This window comes from Fusarium sambucinum, chromosome III (genome assembly GCF_050947815.1).
Source record: "Fusarium sambucinum isolate potato_lamoka chromosome III, whole genome shotgun sequence".
In the NCBI taxonomy this organism is placed as follows: domain Eukaryota; kingdom Fungi; phylum Ascomycota; class Sordariomycetes; order Hypocreales; family Nectriaceae; genus Fusarium; species Fusarium sambucinum.
In genome coordinates, this window is record NC_139292.1 from 2,173,121 (window position 1) to 2,193,418 (window position 20,298).

Genomic DNA, 20,298 nt, shown 5'->3' on the forward strand with positions numbered 1-20,298 from the left:
TGGCTTTTATGGTGGGCGAGCGTGGTGCTGATGTGTAAGTTGCAGCTACTTACCTACTGTGAGATGAGATGGTCCAAGAGAAGGAATTAGTGATAGCACCGTGCGTCTGAAAATAATTCGCACCATACACCCAGACACGCAGTTTCGGTCTCGACAAATAGATGATGAAGCGTCGGTAGTCCGAGCCTATTAATTTTTGTTTTTATTACGTCTCTGTTGTTATCAATACTGATTTTGGTGATTGTAAGAGCGGCTCCTGATCATTTAACCCAAACACATAAACATCAATTGTCGTTGCGCCATTAGGTTCTAGACTGTCAAGACACTGCTACTAATGTCTATTCCCAGCTCTACTCAAATACATATATCCCTTTTCTTTTATGGAGTAAATTTGCTCAGAAAGTTGTTTCGAAATCGGACGAATTTTGATATCCATCTATTCTACCAAGAAGTTATCTGCATGAGACTTGATTTCTTTGGAGAATGTCACTTCCTCATCCTCTTCCAGAAGAGACGCGGTGTTGACCTTTGAAACGGTTAGCAAGATCGTAACATGCATTCGGTATAGGAACTTACATCAACATCAATGTATGGTGTACTCTTGTTGAATCGGACAGTCATTGGGAAGAAATCGTTCTCATCACCTGACTCTGCCTCAAATTCAAACGAACCGTTAGGGTTCTCGTCATCAACGTTACCAATGGACCACTCAATTGTGTCTCCAGAAACATCGTAAGTAGCGTCAAAGCTAGAAACAACAGGCTCGCTGCCCGCATAAGGAATCACGACGCTGACATCATTCAAAGCGTCACCACCTGTCAATTCGTATTCAACTGTGATGTTGTACTTGTCTCCATCTTTGTTAATCCAGACAGTGAATGTAATCGGGCATGCGCTGGGATCGTCGACCTTGGGAGAGGCTCTCCATCGTAGTACACCGACTGCATTGTTGATTGGGAATCCGCGAGCAGTGTTGCTCATCTGGATGATCTTGGAGCCGTTGAACAAATTTCGGTCAACGTTAGGATGAGTGCGGAACTGGACTCCGTGAGACGCAACAGCTTGGAGACCAAGCTTGATCTTTGTCAGGCTGGGGTCCGAGATTCTCAGGACGAGATCACCGCTGATAGCTAGTGAGTTGACAGCACCCTCTCGAGATAGCTTGGCCGAAATAGTCTCTGAAATGGCGACGTGGATAGCATCGCGGTCGAGGGTCGAGGAGACACGGGGCTCTGGTGTTTCAGCTTGCTGTTGAGGTGCGGGTGTAACAAGAGGTGAGTTGTCGATCTCGCTACCCATATCACCTCTGACTCGCTCAAACATATCGGTCGTCTTGGACTTCTTGCCCAATTGCATACCTTTGGCTTTGGGGGCCAGGGGTCTCGAACATGTTAGTTGCTTGTAATCCAATAGAAAACTGATGATACTTACTTGCCAAAGGACTTGTTCTTCTCAGCCTCGTATGAGTCGTATGTGCTGGTATTCGATTGCGAAGGAGGGTTGTATGAGGGATAAGAAGGGCTTCGGGGCATACCTCCACTGCTGCCCATACCGCCGCCCATGCCGCCCATAGCACCGGGACGACCACTGCGAGCAGCATCCTTGCGCTGCATCTCGAGCTGCTTCGCCTTCCGTTTTCGCTCCTCGGTGGCCTCCAATTCTTTGTTCTATGCATTTATAAGTATTTGGCTGTGAAGAGGGGCACAAATGGCCAGAAGGAGCTTGCTTACTCGTGCAATAATCTCCTGGATGCGTTCCTCATGACTCTCCATGTCAAGGAATGTCTTGATTTGACTGATGGTCAGATTCTCGCGGTACCCGAGGGTCACTAGCTCATCAAAAGCACTGAGCAGTTCGTAGGCATTCTTGACGATCTCGCGCTCATCGAGGCTCTTGCACGTGCTGGAAACCACCTGTGCAAACAAATGCAGAGAGTCGATGTCCTGCAAGATATTCGACTGGCGGTTGGTAATGAGGACCATGTAAAGCTCGTCGAGGGGTTGGTAGACGAATCGGACGTTGTCTTGTTCGACGATGGTGTGTTGTGTACCGCTATCGGCGAGTTTTGGGAACGAGGCAAGGAGAGCTTCTATACGCGATCGTGGCATCTCTCGGAACTGTCTCGAGAGGACAGCTTTCCCTCCACGGGTGCAAATCGAAGCCGCGAGGACGACCTAGGTAGCATCAGTACGTGATGTAAGCAGGTGTGATGATTGTAGATATTGCGCACCATCTTGGCTGGCTAATTCAAGCTGTTTTTGTTGATTGCGATGTAGTTTGCAAGTTGTTGAATGTTTGTCCCCTGGATGTTAGTAGGTAGAGCGGGCCAATATTCAAGTCAGGTCGGTGGGAGGTGCAGGAGTCAGTAGAGGTACGTACCTCCCCTCCAGGTACAGGCCACCTGGAAGAAGCTGTTATGGAAGGGGGTTGATAAAGAGCACCTAAGCTACTCTGTACCATGCACCTGCCCGCCTACCCAACGCTAGTCTTATTAAGGTAAGCGCCAGCCTCTCCCTAGGTGGCCTTCCACCTCTACAGCCTTTCTGCCTGGGGTCCACAGCCTCCATGCTGAATCACTAACGATTTGCCTTTAGTACCGGCCTAGGCACCTAAGATTGCTACCTGCCCGCTTGCTACGGTTAGTGGCATCAAGTTACCTTCGTCTGGGTTGGCCCGTTTGCCATTTTCACCTTTCACGTCGACGCAATCTGCTATTCATTCATTTCTTTCTTTCAACAGCGCAATCACAACCCAAAACACGGCTTATCTAGGGAACGTCACGCGTTAACGTTCTTCTACTTTACACTCACACACAGAATCTGACTCACTAAATCAAATGTCGCATACCAGCTTAAATTGCATTTCCATTCAGGCTTGGTCTTTGACTGTTTGATACAACCCATTACCGCGTCTGCAACCTATACTAGAGCTTGCGCCCCTCGAGAACTCCGAATTTATTTCCTTTCGCAGCGCATCTCTCGTGGCATCGCGAACTATTTTTTACATTTCTCAAATTTTCGTCCTTTATCTCAACCTGCCTGCCTAAGTGAAAGTGTTTGAGGCACCCAAACACTCGCCAAAAAACATGACGGAGATCGAAATGGATTTCGATATGGCCAAGTCGGGCTTGGACGGCCGAAACGAAGACGACATGATCGATTTTGACACCGAAATGGCAGACTCGAATCAAGACTTTGAGAAGTTGGATGTTAATCTCGAAGGTGCGGATAGAGAGATGGACGAAGATGAGGATGTTGTGGACCACCACGCGTACGAGACGAACGGGATGGTGGGCGAAGACGTCGAATTTGACATTCACGACGTCGATGACACAGTACATAGTCTGGAACCTGTGGATTATGAAGTGAGCGAGGCTCCTGAGCTTCAAAAGCAAGAACCTGCTGTTATAGCACAGTCGTCCAACGAGGAAGAGCAAGAATACGACATTAACCCTGTGGATTCGAACGAAACAGCCACCCAGAAAGATGATATCCCGGATGACCGCGCATCTACACATGAAATCGATTACGAATTTGAAGAAGACGCAGAACTTGACAAGCCTCAACAGGATGTGACTACCGAGACGACCAATCAGCCAAGAAATTCTGAGGAAGAGCAGGCAGTCGATCCTGCTGCAAGCCACAAAACCCAGGAATCCGGCGACAACACCCCTGTACCCGAACAAGACGCAGTCGAGCAATTCCCGGAGGAGCGACATGCCCCCAGCAGCCATGACGACCATGACAAATCTCTGGATCCACAGGAAACGCCGGCCGAACATGACGGGGCCGCACTTGAAAATGTTGAAGCCGAGGACTTGGCTGTGGATGACCATGCGCAGGTAGATACTTCCAACAGCAACCAAGAGTTCTACGAAGAACATACAATCAGCCACGAAGAGGTCGTCGTTCCAGGAACAGGACATGATCTCGAAACCATTGACGAGGTCAAAGCCGCGGAAGACGACGGTTATGAGGTGGGAGAAGATGAACACAATGAAGACCAGTTGGTCGACACCGAACATGCAGAACTTTCGGCCTCCGATGAGGACTTGAACGTGAAGCCAAATGACGACTTCCCCGCTATCACGGTACAGTATAAGGGAGACGAGTTCCCCATGTTTTCTACCACCACCAACAGCTTTTTTGCCGACACATCGGTGTTAGATCAGCCACTTGTGGAATTGCTGGCTGGTCTCCGAACCGAACTGGAAAACGAGATCGCCACGGACGACGACTTGGTACTCCAGGTCGACGAGCTCGGCCTCGAACTTTCGGAGGTGAGACATAGGCTGAATTTCCGCTGAGAACCTGCTAACATGATGTGTCAGGCAACCCAAGGCGAGCTCATGACAGATGTTACTTTTCGCCAAGTCCTTGAGATTTTTGATGTTCTTGTTAAGAACCAAGATCCTGACAGCTCACGGACCATGTATACTTATCTCTTTACTAAACCCAACGCAGAGAAGCGCCTCGCATCCCTCTTCGAGAGTGCTACGGCAGGCAAGGGTCTCGACGAAGTTATTCACCTCTTCGAGACTCCTATGACAGTTGACACGAGCATGCTTGAAACAGCTGCGACAATCGACGGTGTTCATGAAGAGCTGGACGAATTTGATAGCCCGGTTGATGAAAACGCCGGCGATGGACAGAACGGCAACGATCACCACGATGAGGCGGACGAGCCAGAAGTCGATGCTGAATATCCAGTAAACGAACATGCGAATCTTGAGGCTACTACTCTTGATGTCCAAGAAGTGACCAGCCATAAAGTTGCTAGTCAAGACAACGAAGAAGTTGCTACTGAAACCCAAGTTGCAACACCAGCTAGTGCTTCGACTAATGCTGAGGCGCTACTGGAAGTCATCGAAGAACCTAATGCGGCCATCGAGAGCGAAGACCACGAACAAAACGGTAAAACAACCTCACCCTCCACCAGTTTCATTTGTTGCTACTACCCCGACTTCTGTCTTTGTAAACCTTGCGTCTCGGGATATGTTGAAAAGCATAACCGAGAGGAAAGGGAATACCGACAATCCCTGAAGGCCAATGATGGGCTCGTTCACGAACAGCCCGATAGGCTAACCCTCATTTCCTTTCCCTACAAACATGCACACTCTATATCCGACTTCAGCACAACTTTTTCCTTCAATGATACTGACGAATTTTATCTAGCGCACGCTGAAAGTGATGCCGACCCATTCGCCAATTTCGAACTGGATGATGATGATGAGGTGAATGACAATGTGGTTGTCGAAGCTACCGAAGAGATTGAAGAAATTGAAGAAATTGAAGAGGCCGAAGAAAACGGTTTCGGCAAACCTGAAGTCACCAGCGCCCAGACTAATGGCACGAGCACCACTACCACGCTGCAGGAAGAGGAGGAGGCTGCTTTTTTCAACATCGACCTTGGCGAAGTTTCTACTGAAGCCGAGGCAACTAGGGTCAACACTGGAGAGAACGACCTGGACGAAATCGATTGGAGGGACGAGCCTGAGGCAGATGATCAAGAGCCAACCACACCCTCTGCCGCTGGTAAGCGATCCCGTGGGGATGACGACGAACACGATGCGGAAGTTGAGCAAGGTACGATGCAACAATTTCCCACAAATCGACGTTGACTGACTTGCGTAGATGCCAAACGTCGCCGTCCTTGAAACCTTCTACCCCAAACTAACTACCATGATCCTCCAATGTCGGCCGACGCTCTCTCATCGTAACTAAAAGCAATAGCTGCCGGAAGTTCGGCGCACAGTGAGGACCTGGGCTATTGATAGAAGGATCTTTTGGCCGAGGTCATTGTCTAGTCCTACCGTTGCAGCGACTTTTCTGGTGGTAAGAAATCGGTTGTTTCCAAGCAACTCAGCATGGGCCAATGAAGCCCATGTGAGTGTCTTCAGCGTAGGTGAGTAATGAATAGCGATGACTAACACAATAGGACGATCTGGCACTGCCTACAGGGTCAGAGTTTCGGCCATCGACGACATGGCCTTTGTTTTTGTTTTTGTTTTCGTACCCGTTTACGATGACACAAGTGTCGATACCCCTTCCCCTTCCAACTTAATAGTTTAGAACGAACTGCGATGCCTTAGTCGGTAAGAGAACTGGTGGATTAGTTCTGTATGATATGGCTCGTGGGATGGAATGAGGCGTTTTAGGGGTCAAACTCAAAGCTACGGATGTTGCTGGGAGTTGAAGCTTTGCAGGCGATTAAGATGGACAGCATTCGTGATGGGGATCTATACTGAAGTCGGGGACAACGCGAAGGCACATTTTGATGTTGGTATTGCCTTATTATAGAAAGCAATGCAAACTTACCAGCACACGCGGGAGGTTGCTTTGTTGAGTGAACAGTTGGTTCAGGATCTCGTAGGCCTTATAGCTGTCTCGATCCGATGCATAGTAGAATCTCGCCAATTTTATCACAGGCACATTCCAACGTTGCTGGTCAATTTATCTGCTTCATATTGTTTGCTGTAGCTACACGCAGTCTATTGATTGACCATGCAGACGAACTTTATGAATCAGAAACAGCCCTGGTTTGAAACAAATCATCCGTCGAGCATTAACTAGAACGACCGCCTCAAGCAAAGGCCAAACCCTCCAGCATTAAAGGACGTCATGGATCCCCGTTTAAAGATATCGGGTACATTAAGGGTTGATTAAGTTTGTGCGCTAGGCCCGTCGATTTCACCCGCCCAAAATGATAAAATGAATCATATTTGCGGTGCAACAATACCATTTTTCGAAGCAGTCAGTCATGTTTTATTGTTTCCAAAGGTATTGTGTGGAATGGGCCTATGTAAGTAAGCGTTTGTTTTAAGTAACCTACAGGTGAGGCTTAGATGTGGGAAATTTTAATGTGGCGTGCGGGAGGCGTTGTAGGGGGTGTTCTCGATCCATCTTGTCCGTATCCCGGACTGGCCTATCCGTACATACAGCGGAGCTGAGCGAGGCACTACTGATTGCGGATGCTAAAAAAAAAGTACCCCGTCATCAGGGTACCAGAAAAGTTGGCTGCCAGAAACATAAGAGACTAAATTAGTAGGACACTTTATGCTACTTGGACTATACTTATTAGGCTATTTATTTTTGTAGCCCAAAGCTAAGAGGTCAATTCTTCTGCTACCCACCCCCAAAATTCACTGATCTATCGACGCAGTGCGGTTGCTGACGTGGACACGAGGACTCGGGCATGGTTCAAACGGGACAAAATGGGACTGCCAGGAGGCAAGGAAAGGTTCCAGGGGTTTAACAACCTACTTTGAGGCGAGTGCACCTGAGTGGCAGTGAGCAGGTCGATTACAAGCAAGCTAAGAGGGAGAAGTTACATTTTTTGTCCGTAGATACATACCTTAGTAGGAAGATGTTGAACCCCTTGAATCAATCAACAATAAGCGAGCGCTAAGATGGAGTTGGGGAATCGGGATAGAGAAAGATCCACGTTGAAGCAACAAATGACTTTTTTTTATATATCTACTAAGGTATTCATTGATGGCATGATATGGATTAGGAGGTCTAGGTGCTAAGGTTTCATTGTCTACAACATGTACTTGGCTTGTTCGCAGTAGTAACGTAACTGTTATTGTGCGTGATGTGTCGAGTTAGCTCAGGGGTGGACAAAGACCACTTTCATTGATCGTCTTCTGTCCAAGCCCCGGCCCTAGAAATTGAGTTCCTACTCCGTATCTGTCTACGTACATCCGTTGTTCAGGCCAGCGCAGGTGCATATCATGAGGGTAACCTGAGACTTCATCTCATCATAAGTAAGCGGATTTAATTTCACAGGCAGTCAGTCAATTAGCAATTGCTGCGTTTTGACACCTGGGTCTGTGCCAGGTTTCGTAACGCTACAGTTTTACCAACATATTGTTTTATCTAGTCTAGTAGTTTCTCTTCCAATAAATGGATCGTGGAATGAAGTGTCGTCAGATGCGGCGGGGGGGAAATGGAAAAGAGCAAACGTAATGCACTGGAACTGTAAAACCCAGTCCTTCAGGGCTTAGGTTTTTTCGACTCCATCTTTAGAGTGTTTTCTAGGAAGGCACTGTAACGCCAGGGACAAGGACCTGACGCTAGGGGGGAGCCTATGGGTCCATTGGCGCCCTCTTTTGAAACCTCTTGACCTCGGACTGCTTGAGGTTGGGTTGGGTGTACTTGGTCCCACACCTGTTGTTTCACTGCAACTCATGTACTTGTCTAGGTTCTCCACTTCTGGTTTTGTTCAAGCATCCCGTCGCCTGCAGCTTACTGAACCCCCCTGTCTGGTCTCGTCAGGTCTGATCTGGCCTCCCCAAACTTTGTCTCCCACACAAAGCCAGACCTAACCTAAGCTGCTGCACTGTACCATCTCACTCGTCTCATCCACACTGCAGTAGCCTCTCCATTTTTGCAATCCAGCCAAGCTGTCCCTTTTTACCTTGCTAACCCCCCTGCCATCTGCGAATATCGTCTCGTCTTGTCGCGCCTTACGAGCCTTTCACCTCCTGCTTGCTTGGTTTGACAAGACACGACCCTGTCAACTCTCGACACTCACGACTTCGACAACTATTCAACGAGACGAACATACTTTCGGCCGATCCTTTTCCGTCATCGCAAATTGCCTGCTTGCGAGTTGCATACGTCGGTACCCCCTCCATAGCCGAATCACTCTGCAAGCGTCCACGCCAACATCGACAAGACACATCGCTTGACGACGAGTTAACCGCAGCTCTTTGATGTGTTTGCGATAAGACTCGAGTCCCTACTTTGCATCAGCCCAGTCGCCTCAACACTCGTTATTGCTACGCGGCTTTTCTCGCCCGGTGCGAGCCTACGCCAACTGTCAACGATCCTTGTGCCTCGACATCGACTTGACTCGACTCGACTTGACACACTCCAGGCGCATTTCGCCAATACATTGTCTCAACTTGAACAGTTGATTTCAGCGTATTGGAATTCTCTATAGATAGTCGAATTCGTGCGCTTCGTCGCTGTTGTGCGCTCTATTAGACATCATGATTGAAGACAAGTACGTCGCGTACCACTTGGCGTGGTCCTACTCCTGAAAGGCCACTTTGATCGGTCCTTTGTCGCAACCCGATCCTCCGATTCGCCCGTGATAGCAAAGCTGACATGACTTCTAGGTATATTGGTCTGGCTCTCGCCATGACATCGGCCCTCGCCATTGGTATGCTCTTTCTTCCGTATACTCGAATGCGCCATGCTAACAATGTTCCAGGAACAAGTTTTGTTATCACAAAAAAGGTTCGTCAAATACCTGACGCTCACGAGCAACAAGCTTGCAAACGCCCTGGCCCTTTGTTACACCCTGTCATTTAGCAATATACATGAGACTAACCAGTTATCAGGGATTGATCCAAGCAGAAGAGCGACATGGCTTTGAAGGCGACGGGTTTGTGTATCTCAAGAATCCCTTGTGGTGGGCCGGTATCGCAACTCGTAAGTACCGTAACGTGAGTTGATCTTTTCGAGGGCTGTGCTAATACACAACAATAGTTGCTCTCGGAGAAATTTGCAACTTTGCCGCATACGCTTTCGCCCCTGCTATCCTCGTTACTCCCCTTGGAGCTCTCAGTGTGCTCATTGGTGCCGTTCTTGGCTCTTATTTCCTCAAAGAAGAACTTGGTACCCTGGGCAAGCTGGGCAGTGCTATATGCCTAATTGGCGCCGTTATCATTGTGCTCCACGCGCCTCCAGATGAGGAGATCGAGACCGTCGATGAGATTCTACATTTGGCCATTCAGCCAGGTTCGTAACTGGAGAAAACGATCACGAAAGAGTCATTCCTAACTTGAATTAGGTTTCCTCCTATACGCTTTCGCCGTCGTTGGCTTTGCCGTCTTCATGATTTACAGAATTGCCCCCAGATATGGCAAGAAGAACGCCCTCATTTACCTTTCCATTTGTTCTACCGTTGGATCCATCTCTGTCATGTCCGTCAAGGCTTTTGGTATTGCGCTCAAGCTCACCTTTGCTGGCCACAACCAGTTCAGTCACCCATCGACTTATGTTTTCATGATCTTGACTGCCGTCTGCATTCTGACCCAAATGAATTACTTCAACAAAGCTCTGGCTAACTTCCCTACCAACATGTAAGTAATCGACAAAGGGGTATGTGAAGAGCTCTACTAATATCTCTGCCAGCGTAAACCCCCTATACTACGTCACCTTTACGACAGCGACCCTCTGCGCTTCTTTCATTCTTTTTACCGGATTCAACACAAACGATCCTGTCAACACTCTCTCTTTGCTCTGCGGGTTCTTGGTCACCTTTACCGGTGTCTATCTCCTAAACCTGTCGAGAGGCGATCCCCATGGTCAAAGACTGAGCGCAGGTCGAGGAGGAAGCGACGCTACCGGCACTGATATGGTGTCTGGTTTACAGACTCGCCTAAGCATGCAAGCTCGGAGAAGCGGCGACCCTTCCCGACACAGCATCAGCAGCCAGCGAGGAGATCGCGAGGGCCTGATCCGGGCATACGATGAGGAGGAGGCTGCTGGCTTCGCTCTAACCGACCTAGCTGACGACAGCGACGATAGCGATGACGACCTGCGACGTACCAATGGCAATGGCAACGGCAAGGCAACTTACGACAACAGCATCGAACTCGAAAATCGCCACAAATCAGGCGACCGATGATAATGTAATGCAACGCATTGCGTAACACAATGGTGGAGCAATGAACTTCTGGGCAGTTTGTCGAGAGAGAGCTTCGCAACAATATTCTGCATGTTTCAGCATCTTAAACAAGCATTGTACATTTTCAAGCCATTTGACCGGGCATTTCTCCTCGGAGTATGGGCAGCATTCATGGATGGTACATTACGCAACGACATGCTTTAATGCTGGGTGTCAACTGTGGTTTTCCAATGCACAACGGGGTCGGGACTCGGAACCAAACGAGATGTATTGTTTGCTATTACTGGAGTACTATGGGCACACGGTCTTGGACGGCGTTGGCGGATTTTGTATTGGGGCCGACAGGCAAATTCTCGTTGTACGATAACTGGAGGGCGTAAGCGACGGGAGACGATGACCACACACATGGGGTTTCGGATCAAAGAAGACTTTTTATACTGGACAGCGATGAAAAGGGTGACTAACGCGGGCGTTGCCGCCGAAGTTTCGAGGGTCATGAACGGTTCGGGATGTTGTAGATCTGTTGTCCAAGTCGCAGGGCTTTGTTCTAGGGTTGAAAATACCCAAGTTTGAATTTATAACAAGAGATGGGAAAAGGCCAGAAGCTACCTATTTGCATAGACAGAACTTATTACGACATGATACATAACACATAGTAGAATTGAGTTGCAGTCGTGACAGAGTGGAAGATGAGGGGATGAAGGTATCGGCTGCAATTCTAATATCATCTAGTGTTAAGCAATAATCAATCCCCTTTGTCTTCTGCCTTTCATGCTCGTATCATATCGTCAGAAGGGGATAACTTTAGTACCTCAGTCACATAGTCGGGTTAGGACCATTTGTTTGTGGCGATTTATACAACTCGACAGTCACAGACACATAGGTGTGAAGAAAAGATAGACCCGCAAGATACGGGAGTGAAGGGATTGGTAGACAGAAGACACGGCCATATGACGTGTCGTCGTAATCTTTGGGTCTCATTTTTCTCTTTTATGCTTTGCCTACCATTACAAGCAAGAATGAAACCTTCCGTGCCCTTAGCAGATGCAAATGAACAATTGACGCCTGAGTAGACCTCCGTCCCTCATCCCATGGGTCTCCCATCTTCCTTCGTAAGGTTTTGGTGGCTTTTCCCAGCCTGGTGATTTAAGCATCCTATTGCTCAACAGCCTGGACCTCCTCACCACCCTCCTCCTCAGCAACTCGGGCATCCTGAGCAGCCTGAGCAGCCTGGGCGGCCTTAGCACCGTAGTCTTGGCTGACGGGCTGGAGAACAGCCTGCTCCTCCTTGGGCTCGATGATGGTAACAGCGTCAGGGAGGGTCTTCTGGGGACCAGCCTTGCCCTCGGGGTCGGAGCCGCGCATGATCTTGACCTTGATACCCAGGACACCCTGTCGGAGAAGAACGTGACGGGTGGCGTGGTCAATGAAGTCCTTGGCGGGCTGACCAGAGTGAATCATGAAGCCGTCGGTGAACTTCATGGACTTGGCACGGGCAGCACGGAGCTTACCAGAGACAACAACCTCACAACCCTTGGCACCAGACTCCATGATGAAACGGAGGACACCATAGCAGGCACGTCGAACGGCCAGACCGTTGAGAAGCTTGTATCGGAGAGACTCACACTGAGCGACAGCGGAGAGACCACGGTTCTGGACCTTGGCGGCGTAGAGGGAGACGGAGTTCTCGGGGAACTTGAATCGCTTCTGGATGAGCGAGGTGAGCTCACGAATGCGGCGGCCCTGCTCGCCGAGAACCTCCTGGGTGTGGGTGGCTCGGATGATGATGTCGGTAACGGTGGGGGTGACGCGGACCTCGACGCCGGAGTAACCCTCCTCAGCGAGCTCGCGCTGGAAGAACTCGTTGAGCTCGGCGTAGAAGACACCGTCAGCGACGAACTTTCTCCTCTTGGAGCTGTGAGAGAGGAATTGTTAGTGAATGCTCTGTAATTCTGTGTTCGTTCTTGATTTCCGTAGTGATTTCTTCTTTGGCGGGGTGGCGACGATAATGCAATAATGGCTTCGCTTCTTCGAACGAGAGGATGGACGGGCGCAGACAGTAACTCACATCTGAGATCCGGGGTGAGCCATCTTGAAAAAATTGACTTGTGTTGTCGGGACTGGACGTGACTACAGGTGTCTTGTCTTGAGTCTGTTGGCGAGCTGAGGGTTAACGGGCTGAAGAGAAAGATTCGCGATCCTGGGTGGATTTCGAGCCTCACTGACACTCACAAATGCCCGTTCAATTTTTTGGTGTGTGGTTGAGCCCTAAATCTGGCAAGCGGGTGCACACTGGCTCTTTCCCAATTGCGGGGCTGCTCTCCACAAGGTAGATGATGGATGACCCGGCTGCCGGAGAAACTGTACTGCCGAACTTGGAGAAAGATGTCCCAGAATGGGGAAAGCGCTTGGGCCATGTCTCTGACGTCGGGTCTCTAGGTGCCTTGCCTTTCGTGGAGGCGGGTGGGCATCTGCGCCTGTGGCTCGTGATGATGGACGAGCTGTAGTCGTCTGAGGATCTTAAAAATAAACATAAGCCTTCACTCAAGGCCGGGCGATTTGGCTCATTTCGTTGTTTGAGATTCGGCGCTGTCTATAGAAATGTCAGAGGTTATCCTATAATATCCTAATTTCTGGTCGCCTCACTCGCTACAACTATTGACTTCTTCATCTTCCGGCGGCCCCGCGATATCCATCTACCTCCGCATCACCGCCTCACGAGCTCCTGACGAATCACTTCCGCATCGACACTTAAGCGATTACGAACAGAACTCAACCTTACACCTAATAGACCATCTTGATCTTGTAACAACTCCCATCCAAGAGACGAGGAGCTGGCGAAACTGTGGTGCATACCACCCCACGGTTTGCCAAAATGGAGGCCCGCAAGGTATGTCAAATCATGTAGTCAAAGTCACCTCTTCTATAACGCTCGACCGCTTGTTCATCGCTCAGCACTATTACCCCAAGTTTCTAACTTAGCTTAGATTGTCGAGAGTGTTCAGGGTATCTACGGCGGACAGACTACACATGGCACTTTGCGACTAACTGACTTCCATTTGGTGTTCTGCGCCCCCATTGATCAATCTGGAAATCCTCCAGACCCTTCACAGAAACCAAAGGTTCGAGAAAGATGGATTCCCTTCCCAATGCTGTGCCACTGCGTATTCCGGCCAGTCCCACCTGGATCACGCCAAGCTCCATCTATTCGATTACGATGCCGCGACTTTACGTTTGTGACATTCAACTTCACCGACAGTGAGATCGCCCGCGATGCATTCGATTTCATCAAATCTCGAACCTGCAAGCTTGGAACAGTCGAAAAGTTATACGCGTTTAATCACAAGCCCCTGAAGTACGAGCGGGAAGTCGGAGGCTGGTCATTCTACGATCCAAAAGCCGAGTTCAGACGACAGGGAATTAGTGAGAAGCTGCCTGACAGAGGCTGGAGGATCACGCACATTAATAAGGACTACACCTTTTGCGACACATATCCTGCATTCTTGGTCGTTCCGACCCAAATTTCCGACAACGTTCTTAAATATGCAAAGGAGTTCCGGTCGAGAAATCGTGTCCCGGCACTGTCGTACATTCATCCTATCAACAACTGCACCATTACTCGAAGCTCTCAACCCCTTTCTGGAATAACAAGAAAAACGAATGTACAAGACGAGAAACTAGTAGCAGCATCTTTCAACGCTCTCTTGCCGCCCGGGTCCGAAGACACCACTCCCTTGTCGAGTCAAGCCGATGTATCTTTTGTGAGCTCAACGACAGAGCCAGAACTCTCCGAGACAGAACGTTATGAAGACGAGCTTATTTCAAAATCAGCTGCAGTGTATGATGCTTCTGGTAAGCGTCAGATATACGGTGCCCAGCAGACTAATTTGATTGTGGACGCTCGTCCAACTATAAACGCCATGGTGAATCAAGTTCAGGGAATGGGCTCAGAAAATATGGACAAGTACAAGTTTGCACGAAAAATATTCCTTAGTATTGAGAATATTCACGTTATGCGAAGCTCTCTCAACAAGGTCGTCGACGCCCTTAAAGACGCCGATATCTCGCCACTGCCACCAAACAGAGAGCTTCTCCATCAAAGTAATTGGCTGCGACACATTCACAATGTTCTGGACGGGTCAGCTATCATTGCTAGGCAGATTGGTATCAACCATTCCCATGTTCTCATACACTGCTCTGATGGCTGGGATCGCACAAGTCAGCTCAGTGCGTTGGCTCAAATCATGCTAGACCCCTACTACCGCACTATCGAGGGATTCATCGTCCTCGTTGAGAAGGACTGGCTCTCTTTTGGGCACATGTTCAGACTACGATCTGGTCATTTAAACCACGAAGACTGGTTCAATGTGCAAAAAGACGCTTTTGCAGGCTCGAAGGTGCAGCCTGGAGAGAACGACGGCCGAAACGATGCTTTCCAAAATGTTCTGAGTGGTGCAAAGCGCTTCTTCAATCCAAACAAAGACGACCCAGACTTAGCCGCAGTTGTCGAAACAGCACCCGGAAAGGTTGTTGACGACGAGGCAACATCTCCAAAGATGGTCAGCCCTGTTTTCCACCAGTTCCTCGACTGCACTTATCAGCTTCTGCGCCAAAACAACTCTCGGTTCCAATTTAACGAACGCTTTCTACGCCGTCTTCTGTATCACCTGTACTCGTGCCAATACGGTACTTTCCTTTTCAACTCCGAGAAGCAAAGAAAAGACGCTCGAGCGACTGAGCGCACGTCCTCAGTTTGGGACTACTTCCTCTGTCGACGAGCTGAATTCACAAACCCGGATTATGATGCCAGTATTGACGACCATGTAAAGGGGCAGGAGCGAATCCTCCTACCGCGGCTTAAGGATATTAGATGGTGGCATCAAGTATTTGGAAGGACTGAGGATGAAATGAATGGTGGTCTGAATGCTGCAGCGGCAGCCGAGACAGATCGTCAAACCGCCATATCGAATCTTCAGTACCCTAGTGTCATTCAATCCGATGCTGATCCCAGATCATCGACTTCGAGTTCCAAATCAGGACCTCCGTCGGTTCTTTCTGGAGTCGAAACAGCACACGAGACACTGACACCAGAAGCACGACATGCACCGATCGAACGAAGCGCATCTGCTGAGCCCAATGGTAACGCCTTTGCCGCTATTCGGGATGGCATCGCAGGCCTTAATCTAGGCAAAGGGATGCTCGGGCAACTTACTAGCACTGGCGAGTCTGCCTCGTCTTCAAATCCAGCTCCCGCACCCACTCGTAACGATCAGGAGCTAAGTGAGATGACATAGAAGGTCATGTTTCCAGAGTCAGATCCTGGCCCATACTTGATCGTCGAAACCCATGATTCTGTCAGGTATTTCTGTTCCTGGTCGCACACACTGGCAGCCCCGCCGCTTTTGAATACAGACTTCGCTATGTCTTCAAGTTGGGGTAGTATTCGCAGTGTACCCGGCGACTTGAGTGAAGAATGGGAGTACATCAGACGGTGCGACTGTAAACTTCTAGAGTCTTGCCTTCATGTCACCCCCAACGCTTCCTTGCAACCAAAAGAAAAGCCTGGGACGCCTCGTCATTGTCTAGACGTGAGCCGCCCAGACCCTTTAATGAGTCTGGAGACATTGCTTGCAAGACTAGAAATGAAGCGCAGGAAAGCGGTGTCTGAGCTTTAATCAAGTTGTCTAGAAGCTGGAATTTGATTGTCTAAGGAGGGATTACCGCTGGTTTATGTGGACGGATTATCATTAGAAGCATCTTGAGCAGGCCTTTGGCGTTGAACTCGGGTGGCGAACGCATTCTGAATTTGCGCAATCCACGTATGTGTATGCACAGCGGGCTTAGACGAGAATAGATTTTCCTTATGACACATTATACAGCATGGCACATCAAAGCTGTCTGTTAGATTAAACAAAAGTCCAAAAACTGGCTTTGTATGTTCACTGTTTTTGTTTTATCTATCTCGTAGCGTCATTCCGGCGATTGAAACGTCTCTATCTTGCTTGGCCTTATCATATCCACATGATCTCTATCACACATGTGCTGCGCCTTCTTTTGCGTCGTCTCTTACCCTCATGATCTGCCTTTTTTAGTTTTCTTTTTACCATGTTACAAGAAAACCTCAAGGTTGATCTCGAGAGTGCTAACAGGGTATCTGTACAGATGTCAGTCAGCTTTGCCCAGATAGCATATCAATGCCGCTGTTACTCACTTCAAATCAAACTTCTCCAACACGCTAGGGTGCAGAATACCAAACTCGCCAACACGTCTCTCCTTTCCACCGAGACGGAGGTACACTGAGGCAGCGTGACCAGCGAAGAATGTAGCGTCATCGAGCTCCTCGATCCAGTAGCCATCGGACTTGCTAGGGTTCTCCTTAACCTCAAAGTCGATACTCTTGCCAGACAGGCCTTCCTCGTGAGTAAGGAAAGATGTGCGGAGCATGAGCAGAATACGGTCGAGAAGGCCATGGACTACCTCAAACCCACTGGTTCGGCCGTACCAGGCGGCAGCAAAGTGTCGCTCGTTGCGAGCCTTGCGCTCTTGGGTCTCATCCTTGAAAACAACGTCGGAGACCTCAAAGATCTTCATAGGGACACTGTGGCCCTTGTTCTCGCGAATGGTCTTGAGAAGACCAGGGAGAAGACTCGATCGCACGACTTGATACTCGGCAGTCTTGGGGTTGGCCAGGCGCACGACGGTGTTTCCATCATCTTTGCGGTTGAGCCAAGCAAAGTTCTCGTCATGGCTGCAGAGAATCAAGGGCATGACCTCACTCCAGCCAGCAACAGCAGTCTCGATACGAATGATATCGCTGAGCTTGTTGACAGGTAGAGGCGCACCGACGGTAGCACTTCGTGAGGGCGCAGTACGAGGCAAGTTGTTGTAACCGTAGCACACGGCGAGATCCTCCATCACGTCACATTGGTGGAGAACATCAGCTCGGGTTGGGGGGATAGCAACCTCGAGAATGTTGGAGTCTTTTGATGAAGGAGTGGAAGTGTAGGACATCTTGGAGAGGAGCTTACAGAGGCTCTCAGGGGACTCCTTGAGACCGGTACAGCTGTTGAGATAATCAATCTCAACCTCAGCGACTCTAGGCTTCAGGTTAGGAGTGACACGGGTTTGGTTGTTGTGGTCAGAGTTGATCTGGACAGGCTCAATGGTGAAAGGCTCGGAGCAATACATGGAGAACATAGTAACCATGATGTCGGTGACGATATCGAGCTTGGTAAGGTCAGTGGCGGTGATCTCAATGAACACATTTGTAGTGTCCAGTGTGATTTTGCTATGGTCGCCGTTGATGATAGGGGGAAGAGAGCAGACGACACGGTTTGAGTCGTAGATGGCAGGATAGACTGGAGAGTCGCGGATGATGTGGAGGAAACGACCCAGGTGCTTGTCGTTCTCGTAGAAGTTCATCAGTTCAGCAGAATCCATCTCCTTGGTCTGGTTCAAGGGGGTGAACTTGATGTCCTTGGGAGGCAGAGCCTCGTAGGTGAAAGGACCCTTGATAGTGTCATAATCATGGGTACCAATGGAAACTAGTGTTCGGTTTCGGGCAAGGTTCTGGTGAAGTTTATCTTGCAAAGAGATGAAGGACTCATATCTGCTCTTGTTGAATTTGATGTTGCGCAGGATAGCGCCGGAGACGTATGGTCGGATCTGCTCGGCTTCGGGCTTGACAGTGATTGTCTCTAGCTTGCCGCTAGAGGGCTCGACGAGTCGGTATTTGGGGGGCTCAGTCTTACCGCGGAAGACATTGAGGTTGGAAACAATGCCCTCGAAGCAGAGCATATCATATCGGTTGGCGGGGATCTCAATTTTGAGCTGGGGAGGCTCCTGCTCGCCATTCACAATGGGACGCTCATCGTTTTCCGTATCCTCGTCCAGCTCAATGCCAAATTCGAAGCAGAGATCCTCGAATTCCTCGGTCGTGAACCTATTTCAGGCGCAACAAGCATGTTAGTATAAACAAATAGGACTTGGTCGCGAAGTCGGAGACTCGATGGTGGGGGTTAACAAGGAGGGGCATTCATCGCACTTTTGACCGAGAGCTTCGTAAAGCTTGTACTTGTCGACGGAGATGGTAGGCATGATGAAGCGTAGCCTCGAGCCTGGCTTGTTGTACAATCTTTTTCCTAAGAATAAAAAGACAAAGGTGAGATTTCCGTCGAGCGTTGGACGTGGATTGCACTGAGTCACAGGAAATTTTGGGGATGCCGTTGTTAGGTACAGGCGAGGAAGTGGGATGTGATACTAGGGTACTCTGGAGAGCACAGCACCGTAGTGTGGTGAGGTGGTACCCCGCTATCGGGCTCTTTTGGCGGGGTGTCCGATTGAGCGGATCATCAATACTCCTCTGCCGAACACTAACATCCCGATGGTAGGGCATTACAACTGTCCATACTACTAATGGAGGTACTATGAAGGTGGTAGCATTGGACAGGTGTAACAGGTAGCTCCAGGCTTTACAAGAAAATACTACAGCGATCCATTGCACATCACACCACAGAACGATATGGCATAAACCTTACTCAAAATAAACGGCGGGCAGCTTGCAGAGAGAACAGTCAGGATCTAAGTCAGACATGAGATTTCCAGTACAGTTTCGTATTAGACAATATATTATTTGCTCAAAGCAATAACACCAGACTGCCAATGTCTAAATGCTGTCTATTCTAAGTTGGGAATGGCGGGGTTTGGAGCTTGAGAATTCGTTAGGAAGCTACCTACCTTGGTACTAAGGTATGGTAGTGACGTCGAGTACAATCCTCCAGAGCCAATTACCCATACAGCCAAAACAAAGTAAAACACGTTAACACGTTACCAAAACAGTGTAAGAATACATGGAAGATAGGATAAAAACGGCTTTGTCCTTATGTTCCACACCACGACATGCCTAGGTTAGTACTTGAGGCGCTCTGGGCAAGGTGAGTGTCAAGAGTGTCAGAGAAAGCTTCCATGCCCCTCAAAAACTCATGTTTCCTAAGGAAATGAAGAACCACTCTAACCCCACTTCAGCCACAGTTTGCCAGTTGCTGTCCTATCCAGATGGAAGCTGTCCCCGGGCAGGGTATCGGAAAAGTTGGGCGCTCGAAGTGGGAGAGATGAAATTATCAGGTCACTTTATCGCATTTATACTATAATTCTAGGTCGTTTATTTTTATATCCTAACGTTTAGAGGTTATCTTTTCTGCTACCCACTGGGCTGTTCGTACATCTGGGAGGGTTGCCCCTCTCTGGGGCCTGGACATGTAGCGTTCCTCAGTGTTGCTCAGGGTACCTGCCTAAGCCATGGATGGATTAGTAGGTACCTACCTAGTACCTATGGATGCCCGGATAGGTAGGTACCTAGGTAGACAATTGCACGGGCGCCTGGGCAGCAGCCCAGCACTGCAACTCAGGCTGTGAGCCGCTACAGCACCCACTACAAGGAGCCACCAGCCTCACTCCTCTTGGGCACCTTGCCAGCCCAGTCCAATTCATCAAACATCCAGCTCCTACTCCACATCTTTCCCTGGGCTCTTTCTTCTCCCTCTCTCATCTATTGATTCTACGTATTCACATGTCCCAGACCTCGACGACCCTGACATAGGCCTCAACCTTGACTCTGCATTATTAAATTCGCCAAATCTCTTTGCGCTGAGCGTAACC

The 20,298-nt window shown here is 49.2% G+C and overlaps 6 protein-coding genes across 6 annotated transcripts; 3 read left to right on the plus strand and 3 right to left on the minus strand.

The window, feature by feature from the left end:
- Positions 1-49: 49 nt before the first annotated feature.
- FSST1_010911 (coatomer subunit delta) lies at positions 50-2,233 on the minus strand (the record flags this gene model as incomplete). Its single annotated transcript, XM_083233990.1, has 7 exons — positions 50-149; positions 210-325; positions 446-526; positions 577-1,381; positions 1,432-1,667; positions 1,731-2,174; positions 2,231-2,233. The coding sequence occupies 7 exons, from the start codon at positions 2,231-2,233 to the stop codon at positions 50-52; spliced, it is 1,785 nt and encodes a 594-aa protein (XP_083080607.1).
- Positions 2,234-2,836: 603 nt separating this feature from the next.
- On the plus strand, positions 2,837-5,656 carry FSST1_010912 (uncharacterized protein; the record flags this gene model as incomplete). Its single annotated transcript, XM_083233993.1, has 4 exons — positions 2,837-2,887; positions 3,095-4,279; positions 4,331-5,585; positions 5,634-5,656. The coding sequence occupies 4 exons, from the start codon at positions 2,837-2,839 to the stop codon at positions 5,654-5,656; spliced, it is 2,514 nt and encodes an 837-aa protein (XP_083080608.1).
- A 3,339-nt stretch (positions 5,657-8,995) lies between these two features.
- On the plus strand, positions 8,996-10,641 carry FSST1_010913 (magnesium transporter NIPA-domain-containing protein; the record flags this gene model as incomplete). Its single annotated transcript, XM_083233994.1, has 7 exons — positions 8,996-9,009; positions 9,125-9,168; positions 9,220-9,245; positions 9,350-9,440; positions 9,498-9,749; positions 9,802-10,093; positions 10,146-10,641. 7 exons carry the CDS (start codon positions 8,996-8,998, stop codon positions 10,639-10,641), a joined length of 1,215 nt encoding a protein of 404 aa, XP_083080609.1.
- A 1,155-nt stretch (positions 10,642-11,796) lies between these two features.
- On the minus strand, positions 11,797-12,732 carry FSST1_010914 (40S ribosomal protein uS3; the record flags this gene model as incomplete). The annotated part of the gene is made up of 2 exons (XM_083233995.1): positions 11,797-12,556; positions 12,710-12,732. 2 exons carry the CDS (start codon positions 12,730-12,732, stop codon positions 11,797-11,799), a joined length of 783 nt encoding a protein of 260 aa, XP_083080610.1.
- A 784-nt stretch (positions 12,733-13,516) lies between these two features.
- FSST1_010915 (phosphatidylinositol-3-phosphatase YMR1) lies at positions 13,517-15,935 on the plus strand (the record flags this gene model as incomplete). Its single annotated transcript, XM_083233996.1, has 2 exons — positions 13,517-13,531; positions 13,629-15,935. 2 exons carry the CDS (start codon positions 13,517-13,519, stop codon positions 15,933-15,935), a joined length of 2,322 nt encoding a protein of 773 aa, XP_083080611.1.
- Positions 15,936-16,749: 814 nt separating this feature from the next.
- On the minus strand, positions 16,750-18,738 carry FSST1_010916 (phenylalanine--tRNA ligase subunit beta; the record flags this gene model as incomplete). Its single annotated transcript, XM_083233997.1, has 3 exons — positions 16,750-16,795; positions 16,853-18,583; positions 18,686-18,738. 3 exons carry the CDS (start codon positions 18,736-18,738, stop codon positions 16,750-16,752), a joined length of 1,830 nt encoding a protein of 609 aa, XP_083080612.1.
- Between the last annotated feature and the right edge of the window lie 1,560 nt (positions 18,739-20,298).